The sequence below is a fragment of the Talpa europaea genome, assembly GCF_964194135.1.
Source record: "Talpa europaea genome assembly, chromosome: 9".
NCBI lineage: Eukaryota > Metazoa > Chordata > Mammalia > Eulipotyphla > Talpidae > Talpa > Talpa europaea.
The window spans coordinates 101,249,692-101,265,390 of NC_140076.1; the positions used below are offsets into that span (position 1 = coordinate 101,249,692).

The window sequence follows — 15,699 nt, forward strand, 5'->3', positions numbered from 1 at the left end:
GGAGAAAAAGGAACTCTCCTGCACTGTTGGTGGGAGTGCAAACTGGTCCAACCACTATGGAGAGCTGTGTGGAGATCTCTTGACCTACTAAACATAGAGCTTCCATATGATCCAGCAATTCCACTTCTAGGTATTTACCCAGAGGACACAGAAACATCAATTCCAAAGAGCACCTGCACCCCTATGTTTATAGCAGCACTATTTACAATAGCTAAGCTTTGGAAACAGCCCAAATGCCCAAAAATGGATGACTGGATCAAGAAGATGTGGTACATATACACCATGGAATATTACTCAGCATTCAAAAAAAGATAAATACATGCGATTTGCAGCAACATGGATGGTGCTGGAAGGGATCATGCTCAACGAAATAAGCCAGAAAGAAAAAGAAAAATACCAGATGGTCTCACTCATAGCAGGAATCTAGAAAACTTAAGGGACCAGGAAAAAGAGTAACATAAGAAAGAGAATATCAAAATCAACAAACAACTATGAACCAGAGACACTCTATGGGGGCTGGGGGGCGGGGAAAGGAGGGCTTGGGGTCAAAATAAGGGGGTTGTAATTGTATGGGGAATATAAAAATAAAATAAAGCAATATGTCACAAAATTTTATAAACCAGAAAAAAATATCTTGTCTATGAACTATACAGCAGTCTCTTTTTGGAGATGTGAACCTTCCATCTTTGACTCTGAATTTCCATTTAGAGTTCATTGTCAGAGTTTCCCTAATTCCCAGCTCCCCCATCTTCTTGCCTTTATTAACTTTTGACTTCAATTTGACTTTAGTTTTCCTCAATAGGTTATGATTCAATCTCTACTACACCTATTTTTCTGTAATATTTCTGATACAACTCTTGCTTTTTTCTTCCCCTCTGAATGTAGTCCTCCAAACTGAGTTTATTTCAGGAGACTTAAATGTGTCGTCTGTTCACGAGTTTTCCATGTGCATAATACGTAGAATTGTTTTAGAATGGTATTCGCTGAGATAGAGTATATGTAATGCATCTCTATCCAATGCTACAACTTACCTTTGATAATAGTTTATTCTTGGTTTTGAAAATCATTAAAAACTGAGGGGAGGGAGGTTAGATTTGTCTCCCTAATTATCTTTTCTACATGTTATTATAAAAATTAGTTTATAGTTTCTGAGAAGTAGATAGTTGAAGGATTTAAAACTCTGACATAAAAAATATTTTAGTTATTTGTTGTCTCTTCAATGTGGCTTTTAGCTTTCTAGGCCATTGGTAAGTTAAGGTGTCAGTATCCTGTAGGCCCTATAAGACTTTGAACGTCTATGTAAGTTAAACATGTTAATTTAGATTTCTTTATTTAGTGAGTTTCCTTTTCAGACAGTTACTGGGAAGTAAGAAGGACTTAGATAGTTAATAATGCTGATAAAACCAATTTTCAGGTCAGCAAATAAAATGTAGCCAGGGACCTTCCAATCACATGAAAATCAAGAACATTCTTTTCTTTTTTCTTTCAGTCTTTAGGGCTATTTTTATTTCTTATCCTACCAATATAAGCTTTTACAATCACATATAAGAGTTTTGAAACTTCGGGACTCTCATTCTACTTCAGTGTACATTTTTCTCCAGTTTTATTTTAAAATTCTAAGTTGTCCCAACACTTTATTCTTTGTCATTTATATTGCCCCAGAGAAATGGATATCTTTCATAAAGTGGATTTCCGACCTAATGTTTTTATTACAGAAAAAGAGCCATTAGCTTTTTGAAGAAATATTATAAAGGTCGTTACTCAATGCAAATGAAAAGGTACATTAGGTAATGAGGGATGAATTACATTTGGTATAATACCTGATGCAGAATTCCACATCAATGGTTCTTACTATGACTTCATTACTAAACAGTGAATCTAAATTTTTATTAATTTTCAAATTGATATTTCTTTTTTTATATATAAAATCAAGAATGTAGCTTTAAGAGATTCATATTTCCAATTGATCAGAAGATACTATTTTGATTCTGGCTATGCTTTATTTCCAGGTGTATTTTTACACATCCTAGCAGATACACTTGGAAGCATTGGGGTAATTGCCTCTGCCATCATGATGCAAAATTTTGGTCTGATGATAGCGGATCCGATTTGTTCAATCCTGATAGCCATGCTCATAGTTGTAAGGTAAGTGTTAGTTTGTTACTTTCAAGTATTGAGATGAGAATTGATAAATTGGCTATTTAAATTACAGGTCTAAATTATTATAATGTTGATTTTCCCTTGGCCTTTAACATTTTTAGGAAGGTAATTTCTCATCTTCCTAGTTTTTTTCCACTTTGCCCAGGGTTTGTTGTTTCTCTTTAGTATTTAGCAATTAGTCTTTTGGGCATGTAACTCAAGTCAGCAGTAATCTAACACTGTTTGTAGAATAGAACATTGGAAACAAAACTATGGTTTAGAATTTTATTCTTTTGACCTGAAGATATTGTGCTATCACATGCAAATGTTAGTAAAAAGCACTTCTACAACTATTTTTATTTATAAATTCACATTATCATTGCAGTTTTATAAAAATGCTTACCTAAGTATATGTCTATCTCCTTATCTAGGTTGTAAATTCTTGAGGAACGTTCTTTTAATTCTTTAGCTCTGTTGCCTACATAGAGCTAATATGTATACAAATGTGGGTATAAATCCTCAATAGATATTTGAATTATATTGTGTATTATTATCTCATAAGCTTGTCTTACCCTAAGATACATTTTATTACTGTTTTTATCTTTACCAGATAATGGAATGACATGTGCCTTTATTTCAGTCTTGAATTATTTATATAGATATATCTTGATTTAACTGTTTTTATTTATCTATATGATTTCATTGTCAGTAAAACTTTCTTTTTTAATAACAATAAAGACCTGCTGGAGGGCAAACATTGGTGATTTTTAGAACTTATATGGTTAAGTGTAGTAAACTGAAATTATAATCTTGTAAATTATCAGTTAGACCTAAAGATTTTTTATTTTGCTTTAAAAACAGTATATACATTTTAAACATGCAGATTATTTTTAAAATTTCTTTAAATGATTTGTACTAGGAAGCAACTCTGCTGTGTAGAAAGTTTCTTAGAAAGTTTGGGATGCCTTTTCCTCATTTTTGGAAATCTTACTACCTTGAAATTTCAACTTAGATATTATATATTCTATGAAACTTAACTCCTGATAGATTTGATAACTTATGTTCCTCTTTATTTGCACCTCAGTATCATTTCATTTTCCGTGTATTGTAATTAATTGTAATTCTTAGTTGTTGCTGATTGGTCTTAGAGTTGGAACTTAATACTCACTTTGCTTTGTCTCCACTGTTATTTCCATCGTCCTGTCCTTGGTTACTTGGAAGAGGTTGGCCTCTCTGTCTCCCTCCTAAACTCTTCTCTTCACTGTGGCCAAAGTGATCTTTCTTTAAGAAAGATTATGCTACAGGGAAAAATTACTTTGCTTTAAATTCTTCAATGGCTGTTTCTTACTCTCAGGTTAACGTCTGAATCCCTTAGGCAGGTTTCACAATTTACCCGTTTACTTCTTCAGTCTTTCTCTCACCTCATTCCAGTTTATGTTTTGCACCTATCAGACTGGATTAAGGATACCTACACTACCTCACACTCCTCCTCCCATGGCCTTTAGTTACTATATCTAAATAGTTGTCTTATTGTCTCTCATAAACTGCAGGAGAGTCAACTGTTTCTTTGTTGTTGTAAGTCAACCCCTGACACTGCCAGACAAAAGATTGTTACACCTCAGATTTGAATCCAACTAAATTCATGTTATTTCAGCCTCAGCTATTTGCTTTCTCTAATTCCAGACAGGTAATTCTTACTTAGTTCTATTCCCACCCTGTGTTTCCACAAATATGGATAAGTAAATAAATATACACACACAGGGAAACCTTTTTTATTGAAATATGAAACATTAAAAAGCTTCATAAATATAAAAGATAAGGGGAATTACTTCTGTTTCTTACCTTTAATGTTTATGCGTATTGGCAATTCACCAAGAACAAGAGAACTAATGACACTTTTATATATATTCTTAGATCTAAATGCTCCTCAGTTTAGAATGTACTGAAAGTATAGGTCCGTCTCTTCTGGGGTGTGCCATGTTCCATTATTACTTTCACAGTGAAAGTTGTTTCTTAGAAAAAAATTTTCTTCTTAATATTTTCTAACACAGGCAAGGAAGATATAAATGTTTGGGTTGTGCTACGAAAAGTTTGTTTCCCAATTAAAAGTAGCAGATTGAGTGTGACAATGAAATTATATTTTTTATCTTCTGAAAAATTAACTTTACCTTTTAAAGATTTCAGAGTGCTTTTGTTCTCACCCCCTTTAACTTACGTGCAGAAATCCAAACAGTTGTAGCTTTAATTACACTGGTATAAAAGTGTTATGGTTTACATGGACCTGTAACTTGATTTTTAATTCCCCTAAATAAAATGGTAGCTACTTGATGGGAAAAAATATATATAAACAGGATGCAGAAAGAAGCTATGTCACTGGTGCATTTCTGAAGCCTTGCTGGATTTAGAAAAAAAAATTCTTACAAGTTACCATCTTGTACTGCATACGTTTTTACCATAATCATTTGTAAATATTAAAAAAAGCTTTTCAAGTAAAACAAATTGTATTTTTGTTAGCTACAAAGGGTTTTCAAATTATATATATTTTTATTATATATTATATTTTACTATATATTATTTTTATATATAGTAAATATACTTTAATGTATATATTTAATATATACATGTGGTTATATATATATATATGGTGATATAAAGAAAAAAATAACCCAACTTCTAGAGAACATGCTAAAATACAAGCTTTAGAATGATAGGTAATGGTCAGAAATACATGTAAATGGAAAGAATATACACAAATAAAGCAAAATTGTAAAGTTTCAATTCAAAATCATAGGTGATTGTCATTGTTCATGAATACAGGATTTGGACCAAATACTGATTTAATAAATCTTGTTTGATTCCATGGTTAATAGATAATTATTTGTGGCCGAGTGTAAGTAAAAAGCAAGCATTTTTTTTAACATGCAAGAAAGTACCATATCTTCAAATCATCATACATACGAGAAATTGTGGAATTTTTTTTTTTTTAATGGTTTGGGTGTTGCCTTACAATTTCCTTTGTGGTTTTCTTTTTAAGTGGTTATAGTTTTTGAGCTATACTTTTGGGGGCTAACATAAAAGATAAACATTTTCCCAAGATTCTTACTTTGTGTTTGTATATGTGTCATATTTTAAATTTAACATATGGAAACATTATTACATGATGATTATATTTGTACATTATAAAATCATCATAATAGGAGCATTAATACCAACAAATAAAACCACCTTCTTCAACCAGCATTCTGGGAGAGAATGCCATTATGTCCTAAGGTATCCATCTGTGTGTAATTGTGAACTTCTCATAATGCATCTAGAGAAGTACTAGTAATGTTATCCCTGAGGGAATTGAGAAATAGTAAAATTATTTTGTGGTTTTGATGGTTCAGATGAGGAACCTTTCTTAAAGAAAGGTTGGTAGATGGTCTTGGAAATAATAGAATGGGCCTCCCCTGGTGGCACAGCAGTGGAGCGTTGGGCTGTGAAGCTGCCCGCAGCCTCTGCAGCGCCAGTTCAATCCCTGGCCGCCGCCGCCGAGGGTCCCACATGGCACTCAGACCTCTCCTGCCGCGCCCGCGCCCTGTTCTGCTCCCCTCAGCAGTGTATTTCGTCAGTCTGCCTGTTCTGCTCCCCACTGTGGCTCTGGTGAATTCTCTCACCCTCCCGCGCTTCTGACTGTACCCAGTGCTTGTATAAATAAATAAATAAATCTTCAAAAAAAAAAGAGAGAAAGAAATATTAGAATGAACAGAGCAAGTGTGGTGAAGCTCAAAGGAATTGAACCACTTGTTTGTCCTTGACACTTCTTAGATTTTGAAGATACAGTATCAGGCACTAATTCAGTTCTCATAACCATCAATAAACAATCCATTTATTTAGAATATTTCTGAGTTGAGCAAATCTCCCATTTCTTCCCCTTTGCACTCTCTCACTAGATGAATGGTTAGTCTGGTCAGTTTTAGGCATGAATACATATGGAAATGGAGGATCTGGTATTTTTTTCTCTCTGGAATAAATATCAGTGGGATTTTGATAAGGAGTTAATGTCTACTTTTAAACACCTCTTATAAAATTAAACTAGAAAGACATCTTTGTGAAGATTATATGCTTCTATAAAGAATTAACTTTTTGATTATATATCTTACATACTCTGGTGTATCACATTCCATTAAACTTACTCAAAAAATGAGAATGGTATTATCTCTATGGAGAGAAATTTGACAATAATTACCATAAATAAGTGTGTATTTATTTTTATTTAAGCAATCCTATTTCCAGGAATGTATCCTATACATAAATTGGCAAAAATGTAAAGGGATATATTTCATGTAAGGTTATCCTTTGTGGCTTTATTTGTTATTGTCAAAGATCAAAAAAGAATGCAAATTTCCATCAATAAGAGAATTCTGTGCAGCCTTAAAAAAAAAAAAGCAAGAATGAAGGGTAAAAAATAACAGCAGCAAGATGGCAGAATAGGAAGCTGTGGACTCTCTTTCCTCTCATGGAGACAAGGGTTTAATACAGCAAACTGACAAAATAACTCTATGAACAATCCACAGAGTAGCTAAAAGATTCTTAAATACCAGGCTAGTGCATTTTGCTTATGCATTATTTTCCTAATTTCATTTAGTTGTCAATCTGTGCTTCCTTTTAATTGTGGCAATTTTTGTCTGCTCTTTATGTTTGCAGTTTATTTCTGGTATTTAATAATGCATAAGCAAAACAGCCAGTTGGAGACTTAGTTGGAAATTCATAACATTCTCCATTCTCATTAGAGCAACTCTCCACTAACCCCCTTCACACACTTGGGGTCAAGTGTTTTTGAGAGAAACCCCCAACTCATACACACCTTTTCCCTGGGGAGGGAAAGGAGTTGAATGTATCTCAGACTTTTAGGAGGGTTGGTGAATAGTCTGATGTCTTTTTGGTTTTTTATTTTTTATTTTTACTTATTTTTTTGCTTGTTACTAAGTAATGACAGAAATGGGGTGCCAGGTTGGGCATTGCTGAGGAAAAAATCAGCTGTTGTTGGAATGTGCAGTGTTACAGACATACAGTAGGTGGAACCCCAGGATCATGGTTTACAACAGAGAAAGCTGCGCTTTCACAGACAGACACTAAGGGGAGCACTTGATTAGAAATCTATAACCCTTCAAAAAGCCCAGAGAGGACATATATCCAGAAAAAGACTTGAGGGGTCTCTAGAATTGCTAACTAGGCTATTTTGAAAAAGTTCCTCCCTGAATTAAACCATATCAAACAGTCTGGAGAGTTGGCTGATTTTTCAGATGTTCCCACAACAGAGAGTAACAAATATGAAGAAACAGTTAACCATGACACAGTTAAAGGATCTAGTTTGATTTCTAGAATCCCAACCTATAAAAAGGAAATGTGGCAAAAAGGCAGACATAAATTGCAACAATTAAAAGGAAGCATTGACAACTAAATGAAATTAGGAAAATAATGCATAAGCAAAATGAGAACTTTAACAAAGAGAAACTATGAAAAAGAACCGAACAGAAATTATGAAACTAAAGAATACAGTGACTGAATTGAAAAGTTCACTGGAGGGACTCAAGGACAGATTTGACCAAGAGAAGAATGAATTAACATCACCATCTTTATTAATGGGATAATATCAGAGTCTTTACTACTAAAATCATGATTATACAAGGATTCTTTCTGTTGCCCCTGCTATTTAACAGAATGCTAATGATCATTAGCTAATTACATTAGATAAGAGAAAATATCTGAGGCTTAGTTTTAAGTCTTGAAGATAGGACTTTCAAAATATCAAGGCAGAAAATAAAAATAAAAACAGTGAGTGAAAATGAAGTATTTATGGGATACACAGGGTTATGAGAATCCCAGAAAATAAAGAAAAAGAGAAAGCAAGAACCTAGTTGAAGAAACAATGGTCAATACTTTCCCAAATTTAAGCAAGAAACAATGTACAAATTCAAGAAACTTTATAAACTATGTAGGGTAAATCTAAAAATAACTACGTCAAGACACATCCTCAGCACTGTCTAAAGATATATATATAAAGTGAGACTCTTGAAAGGAGCAAGAGAAGGGTAATTTGAAATGATAACCACAAAGAAAAATATTTATAAAATAAGCACGAGGGGAAATGCATCACTGCAAAATTATCAATGAAACACAAAGACAGCAAGAGGAAAAGAGGAACAAAAAAAGCTAAAAGATAGAAAGCAATGAACAAAATGGTGCTAGTAAGTCCTTCCCTATGAAAATTAAATGTAAACAGATTAGGGCCTCCTTGGTGAGGCAGGGGTTAAAGTCAGAACCATCAAGCTATCATCAGCCACTACTGCATGAGTTCAAGGCATGAGTTCAATCCGAAGCCAGGGAGCTGACCCACATAAGGCCCAACAGACTTCTTTGTCTCCCGCAGCTCCCCTTAGCAGTGTATTTCAGGAGATCCAACTGTTCTGCTCCCTATTCTGTCTCTGAATCCTCTCAAACCTCCCCACACACTCACACCTCTGGCCTACAGCCCAGTTCTACTCTAAAATCAAATAAAATTTAAAGAAAGAAAAAGAAGTCAAAGGGGTGGCTTCACTTTTGAGCATGTTCTTTTCTACCTCTCCCCAGTATCCTTCCTGGATATTGAATTTCTTCTGCGAAATACACTCAGCCATCTAAACTAAAAGCCCATTAGTAATTGTGAGGAAATGATGAAGTTTGAACACATAGATTGGATCAGTTACAAATCAACCAGTTTTTAACTTGAACTAAATACGTACAGATGAGCTCTTTCCTAATAGCCTTGTTGAATTTGGAGATTAATCAGCACTTTAGTCCTGTTCCTCTTGGATTTTCCTTACTGATTATAAGACCCTTTGTTCTGAGCTAAACTTGTAATCATGAAGCTATTGATTTTGATAGTCTTCAGAAATACTTATTTCTGTCTCATCTTGTTTTTCTAAAGAGGGTCCTGCTGCTTCACTTTTTAAAATTTGAATATTTTTAAATTGTGGTAATGTTAGAATTCTCTCCATCACTTATTACCACCATAGTGTACCGCCAAATTGCCCATAGTCCACCACTATGCTAGTCTAGCAACTGCTTCAGTTGATAGTGGGGAAGTGCCGTAGAGCTCTTCAGTTCAAATATTACCATATTTACTATGAATAATTTGAATTTACTCCTGCCCATTCTTCTTTCAAAACTATGTAAATTTTGTGGAGCTTTTTTAACATCTTGCTTCATTGATTCCAGTGTCTCTTCCCATTTCCCTACCTCTTAATAAGATATTATTGTGAATTCACATTCATTTATTTTTCTTCTTTGTTCCTTTGCTCTTCATGGATTGATAATACATCATCAAATTTTTTTCTGATATTGCTGGTATGATTTTACTTTCTTTCATGAAAATGAAGAGCTGTTAGTAAGAAAATAAATTGCAAAGAATTGGGAATGCTGATTGCTGCTGCTTAAGTATAATTCTTTCTTACCTATACTTGAGTAGAGGATAAGATACATCTGCTATTACTTTTTAGAGATTCTTTTTTGGGAGTGACTAAATTGAGAGACTCTGCTGTTTTGCTATTTAGCTGTTACTCTGAAAGGTTGACAGTTATGTCAAACAAGATCCAGCCTGTATTCTAATAATTTTCTCTAGTGTTTGAAATTTTGAAAGATTGTACATACAGCAGTGTCAAGAACTTACTATATTTCAAGCACTGTGCTGGGCACTAGGAATATAAAGAATATGACATGATCTCTGACTCTAGTGGACTTAACACTAATGGAATACCAGTGTATAGTGCAAGGAGCTTTGGCCTTAGGTTATCATGTTCAACTGCCACTTCGCAGTGTATAACAAAAAACAAGTTGTCTTAATCTCTCCAAGAGTTTTTTTTTTTTTCTCTGTAAAATGAGGGAATTGGCCTAAATGATCTCTGTAGATTTTGCCTTCATCTGACATTCTGCAATTGCAGAATGGAATGTTTTTCTTAAGGTTACTTAAGATTGTGTGAGACTCAAATTAGAAAAAAATTATGAAAGCACTGTAAACGATATTAAATGTTGTCTAAACAAGTCATTACTAATTATTTATGAATTTGGCATTATTTGCTAATGGTTTTGGCCCAAAGTCTAGATGTAGTAGGTGTTATAATTATGTTCCAGAAGTTTAAGGAAAAGGATGACTTTTTTATGACTTTGGTTCCAAGTTCTAGAGGTATTTTAGGGCTACCTTCTTATAATCATTGTTGAGTTAAGTAGGTACTCTTGTAAATATGCATTGATTTAAGCAATAGATTTTGGAAACATGTATGAGCTAAACCACAGTCCCTTTGGTTTTACATTTGTCATTACTTTTTTAGGCTTATCAAATGTTGGGTTAATAGGTAATTGTTTATCACTATGGAATAATTGTATTTATGCAAATACGGCAGCGTATTTACAACCATTCTATGTCGGAATGTAGGTTATATTACAATTTGGTGTCAATTTTTTTGGCTTTTTTGACCACTAAACATTTTTAAGTACGTGACATATACCAGACCTTCAAATTTATGCATTCTTTTAGAAAATTCAGCTTGCTTTCTCTGTATTTATAGATTATAAGAACCCCTGATATATGCAGGAAGATTTAGTGCATAAGCCGATTCAAAATGTTGAATCAGTTATGTTTTAATTATTATTATTTCATGTTTATTCTCAGATCTAAGTAATAGTTTGCTTCAACTCTTTGAAATATTTTATTAAGTATTATGATTATCACTAGTCTGATTATTCTTCAGTAATTCCCATAATATATATATATATATATATATATATATATATATATACCCTCCTATCTTTATAATTACTGCTAGGTAATTTTATTTACTATTGAAATGGTGAGACTCACTAAAAGCTCCTTGTAGTAACATTTGAATATATTTTCATTTGCAAAGTTACTGGCAATAAAGAATAATAACTAGCAGTTGCTTATTTAATCTGTTAGCATTTAAGCTTTCACATTGATTTTATACTTATGATTATAAATTTGATTTAGCTTCAGAATTTGAGGACTAACATTACACTGTGTTACTGGTAAACTCATATACCAATGACTCATTCCTTTTTATATATGCTAGCAAAATGGTGGTTCATTGTTAAAGCGAGAATTGAATTAGTCAACCAGAAGTGAACCTCTAATTGTTTCCAAATGCTTACTTTTTGGGTTTGGATGCAGCTTTAAGTCTTAGCTCAGTCAGGAATTTGCTAAGCTTGTCTTTTTTCCCTGTATCCTTTCATTATGGCTAGATAGATCCATGGTGAAATCTGGTTTATGATTCCCCTTTACAATAGTTAATCAAAAAAATGTGTACACAGAATTCTGAACTAAACACAATATTAAACAGCAAAAGTAGAGTTTCCATAGACTTTTTACATTTTTATAACCTTTGAAATTACTATGGAAATTGACCTTGGTTCTGAATTGAATAAGGTCATGTGATTTAGCAAATACCTTCTTCTTCCCCACCTTGCTACCCAACTTCATGACCTAGCTAGCTCCCACAGCTGGACATTATTTTAAAATTACTGTTGGAAAAATTAATGTGACACGTCCATGTGCTTTGGTAAAATGCTTGCTTCTCTTGAATGTGAACATTTTAATTCTACCTAAGCAGTCAACCATTTCAAATTCTATAGCAAAATCAGTAAAAACTTCAATTTGCCCTTCCTAAAAAAAATTCACTCTTGTTATTTTCTTATGTCAGTCAAAATATCTTTTAAATGCTTTAAAATAAATGTTTGCTGCTAACATTAATTTGACTAAAATGTATATCTGCATTATGGTTTTTGAATTGAACTTTACAATAAATTCCCTGTTAATTCTAATAATATTTAATCTGTCATAATGGAACATCTTCATCAAGTCTAGCCTCCTCAAACTAACAACCATTGTCAAAGTGAATTTTAGGAGAAAAGTTTGTCTTTTCCCACTGACCACTGTCTATAGACTTTTTCAATACTTAGGAATTCCTTTGAAGCAAGGTATCATGTATTATTTATCTTTTTATTTGCACTTCCTAGCACATGTTTGGCACACGGTAGGCATATAATAACTGCTTTGATGAACTCTTCACTAGAATTTTGAATTAAAAGATCTGGTCTTACTATTCTAGTTCTCCCACACATTAGCTGTGTTATTGTGCTCTAGACCTCCATTTCCACAACTCTAGAGTAAATTTCCATCTGGTTCTAAAAAATATGATGCCTAGTAAAACATACAGTAAGTAGTGCTTAATAATTGCTTACTTGTGTTAATTACTTGGTAAAATTCATTTTAATTAACGGTGGAGTAAATCACTTTGCCACTATATTGCATCTCATTTGCTGAGGCTATCTTTTTATAATTATAAATTAGAATAATTGGAATAAACAAATTCATTCTCTTCCCAGTATTCCTTGTGGTTTGACCTATTTTTTTCTTATTAAATGAAAAATAAGGCTGGGAAAAAATATCTAGATATTAATCCACTCTCTCATTTTATAGATGAGTTAACTGATGCTCCAGGACTATTTAATGGGAGTATTAGGATCCAAGTATTAAGATTTCCATTCGAGTGCATTTTCCATCTCACATATATGCAGGCATTATTAGCAGTTGCTTGGGTTAATGATTGGAGAAGAAATGATCAAAATAGAGGCCTCCCTGGTGGTGCAAGGGGTTAAGACACAGTACTGTGAGGCTGTCCGCAGCCACTGCAGCACGAGTTCAACCCCCGGCCGGGGGGCTGCCCACATGGTGCAGCAGACCTCTCCTGATAGACTTCTCCTGACTCGTGCTACTCCCCTCAGCAGTGTATTTCAGTAGATCTGCCTGTTCTGTTTCCCACTGTCTCTGGTGAATCCTCTCACCAAAATAAACATATAGGAGGCATACAGAGAAAAAACTTTTCTTATTCGCAAGCAGTTTTAGGAAAACTTTTTTGTTTGCATCATTGTCTGAGAAATACATTAAAGAAAGCAGGAAAGCATAAAAATGATGTTTGGTATATAAAAATATTCTGTGACCTTTTCTGTTTGGTGAGAGATGAGAATGGAGAGGAAGAAGGAAAGAGCATGATGGTTGAACTGTAGCTTGCTAGTCTACCTTGATATTTCTCTCTACCTTTTTTTTATAAATGCAGGGACTCTTCTTTGATTCAATAACATCACAGTAGTTAGAAACAGACACTGTCCTTCAGATTAGATGAGAAATAACCAATATTCTTTCATTGTCAAAAATCCCCCCACCTCTGCTTGCTTTTTTTTTTTTTTCCCCCCTCTAACCTTACCATACATATCTCAGGTTTTTTGTAAGAGTACAGAAAAGACATTTCATACATTCTGGCAGGTACTTTGGGATCAGGAAATAGATCCTAAAAGGGATGACCCTAAAGTCATTTGAGACTTTAAAGGAATAGAAGTGAGATTAAAGGGCGGTTCAGGAACATACAGGCAGAGGTTACAGCATGATCAAAGCATGTCAGGAAGATACAGCAGAAGATAAAGTGTATGTATATTTATGTTTACAAAGTTTAAAATGTGAAGTAAAGATCAATAAGAGATGAAGTTAGACGAGTCTAAATTCAAAAATATACCATGTCAAAGAGCTTAATTTAATCTCATATAGTGTGGAACTTTTAACAGACTTTTTTTAACAGGAAGAAATAGGTTAAGTACTGGTTTTAGATAGTTTAATAGCTTTACAAAAATGGTTCTATTAGCTTTACAAAATATGATTGTATTAGTTATCTATGGATGTGTAACAATTTACACAAAAACCTAGTAACTGAACATCACCTTATTATCTTACTGTGTGTCTTGGTTCAGGAACTGAAATTGAGCATAGCTAACTGGACTTTATAACTCAAGCTAGAGACCTTGGGAAACAACCAAGGTATCAGCCCATGTTTGTCATTCCCAGGTTCATTTGAGGGAGAATCTACTTCTAAGCTCATTGAAGCACTTGTAGATAGTATTGGTCTCCTTGGGGCTGTTGGACTGAGGGCTCCACTCCAGAGGTATCCCCCAGTTCCTTGCCACGTGGGCCTCTTTATAGGACAACTCACAGCATGGCAGCTATGAGTGAACTATGAAAGCCAGACTCCTTTTTTTTTTTAAAGATTTATTTATGCATACAAGAACTGGGGTACAGGCCAGAGTTGAGGGGGTGAAAAGATTCACCAGAGACAGAGTGGGGAACAGAGCAGGAAGACCAAATACACTGCTGAGGGGAGCAGCAGGCAAGACAGGAGAGGCCCACTGTGCAATGTGGGTTTCTCCCTGGCCGGCCGGGGATCGAACTTGTGCTGCAGAGGCTGAGGACTGCTTCTTAGTGCTGTGCTTAACTCCTTGCGCCACCAGGGAGGCCCTGAAAGCCATACTCCTTTTAACCTACTCTTAGAAGTGACATCTCATCACTTTTGTCGTCCTGTTAGAAGCAAGTCACTAGGTCCAGCCCACACTTGAGGAAGGGATGACACAAGAGCATGAATACAAGGGAGGCAGTATTCATTGAGATCTTTCTTTAAAGCTGCTTATCACAGTGGATATGATGAACAAAATGACCATGTAGGAGTCTTATAATAATCCAAGTGAAGATTATTATAGGCTTGTGCAGTAGAATGAAGAAGGGATGGAGTCGAGAAATTATTTATGATGTTAAATCATAAGAACTTAATGATTTAGAGGATGAGCTTTTAAGGGAGAAGAAGAAAATAGGGTTGCATGTAATTATTCTTGACTTATAAATAGCTATCTAAAAATTATTTTCATAAAATATGACCTTGGAGCTATTCACTTGGAGCTTTTCATCTTCTTTACTGCCATCTCCCTTACACTTTCAGTCATGTGGACTTTTCCTTTATGTTACTTCATTTTTTTCTAGTTAGATACCAGTTACTCTCTCAATATCTGTCTAATTTTCCTACTTGCCTCTGTTCGTATTGTAATCCCCCTTGTCCAAGTGCTTGTCACGGTGCACGTAAAATATGGGAATAGTCTCATAATTTTTCCCCCTAAGACTTTTCTTGTCTTTAATTCAGATTATAGAGAATCTGATTTTCAGCTCTCTGCCATTCATTTAACCAAGTATTTATTGTGGACCTCCTTGGTGACCAACACTTAGTAGGCCTCCCTGGGACTATAAAAGAAAGCCCTGGCTTAAACTTGCAAATGTAATGAAACGATTTCTTAACTTCCCTCTCAGTTGACTTAAACACTAGAGCAACACCTTATCCCCCTGATTCACTGGAATCACCTTTAAACTTTTGCAAAAAGCTAGGTGCTTGAACTTTCCCTCAAAGATTCTGATTCAGTATGTCAGAAATGAAAACAATACCCTGAAGTGAATTTGATGTGTAACTGGTTTAGAAAACTATTGCATTGGCATCACCCTCATTATTATACTATTGTTTTGTGTATATTTAATCATCCAAATCACCTGAAGCATAATTTCCAAATACTGATTGAAGGCTTTCTAAGTTAATATACAAACTTTTGTGCCTTATCCATAGGGCAGCTAGTTCACTAATCTGTGCTTCTATCCAAGTTTTT

General features: G+C 34.3%; 1 protein-coding gene across 1 annotated transcript in view; it reads left to right on the plus strand.

Annotated features, from left to right (window-relative positions):
• The window catches only part of SLC30A7 (solute carrier family 30 member 7), a gene marked incomplete at both ends in the record, with an annotated part of 57,626 nt that overhangs the window by 27,704 nt on the left and 14,223 nt on the right, over positions 1 to 15,699 (plus strand). The window contains one exon of the mRNA XM_084242097.1: positions 2,010 to 2,145. Within this exon, the coding sequence (XP_084098223.1) occupies positions 2,010 to 2,145 (136 nt within the window). The remainder of the gene's footprint in view (positions 1 to 2,009; positions 2,146 to 15,699) is intronic.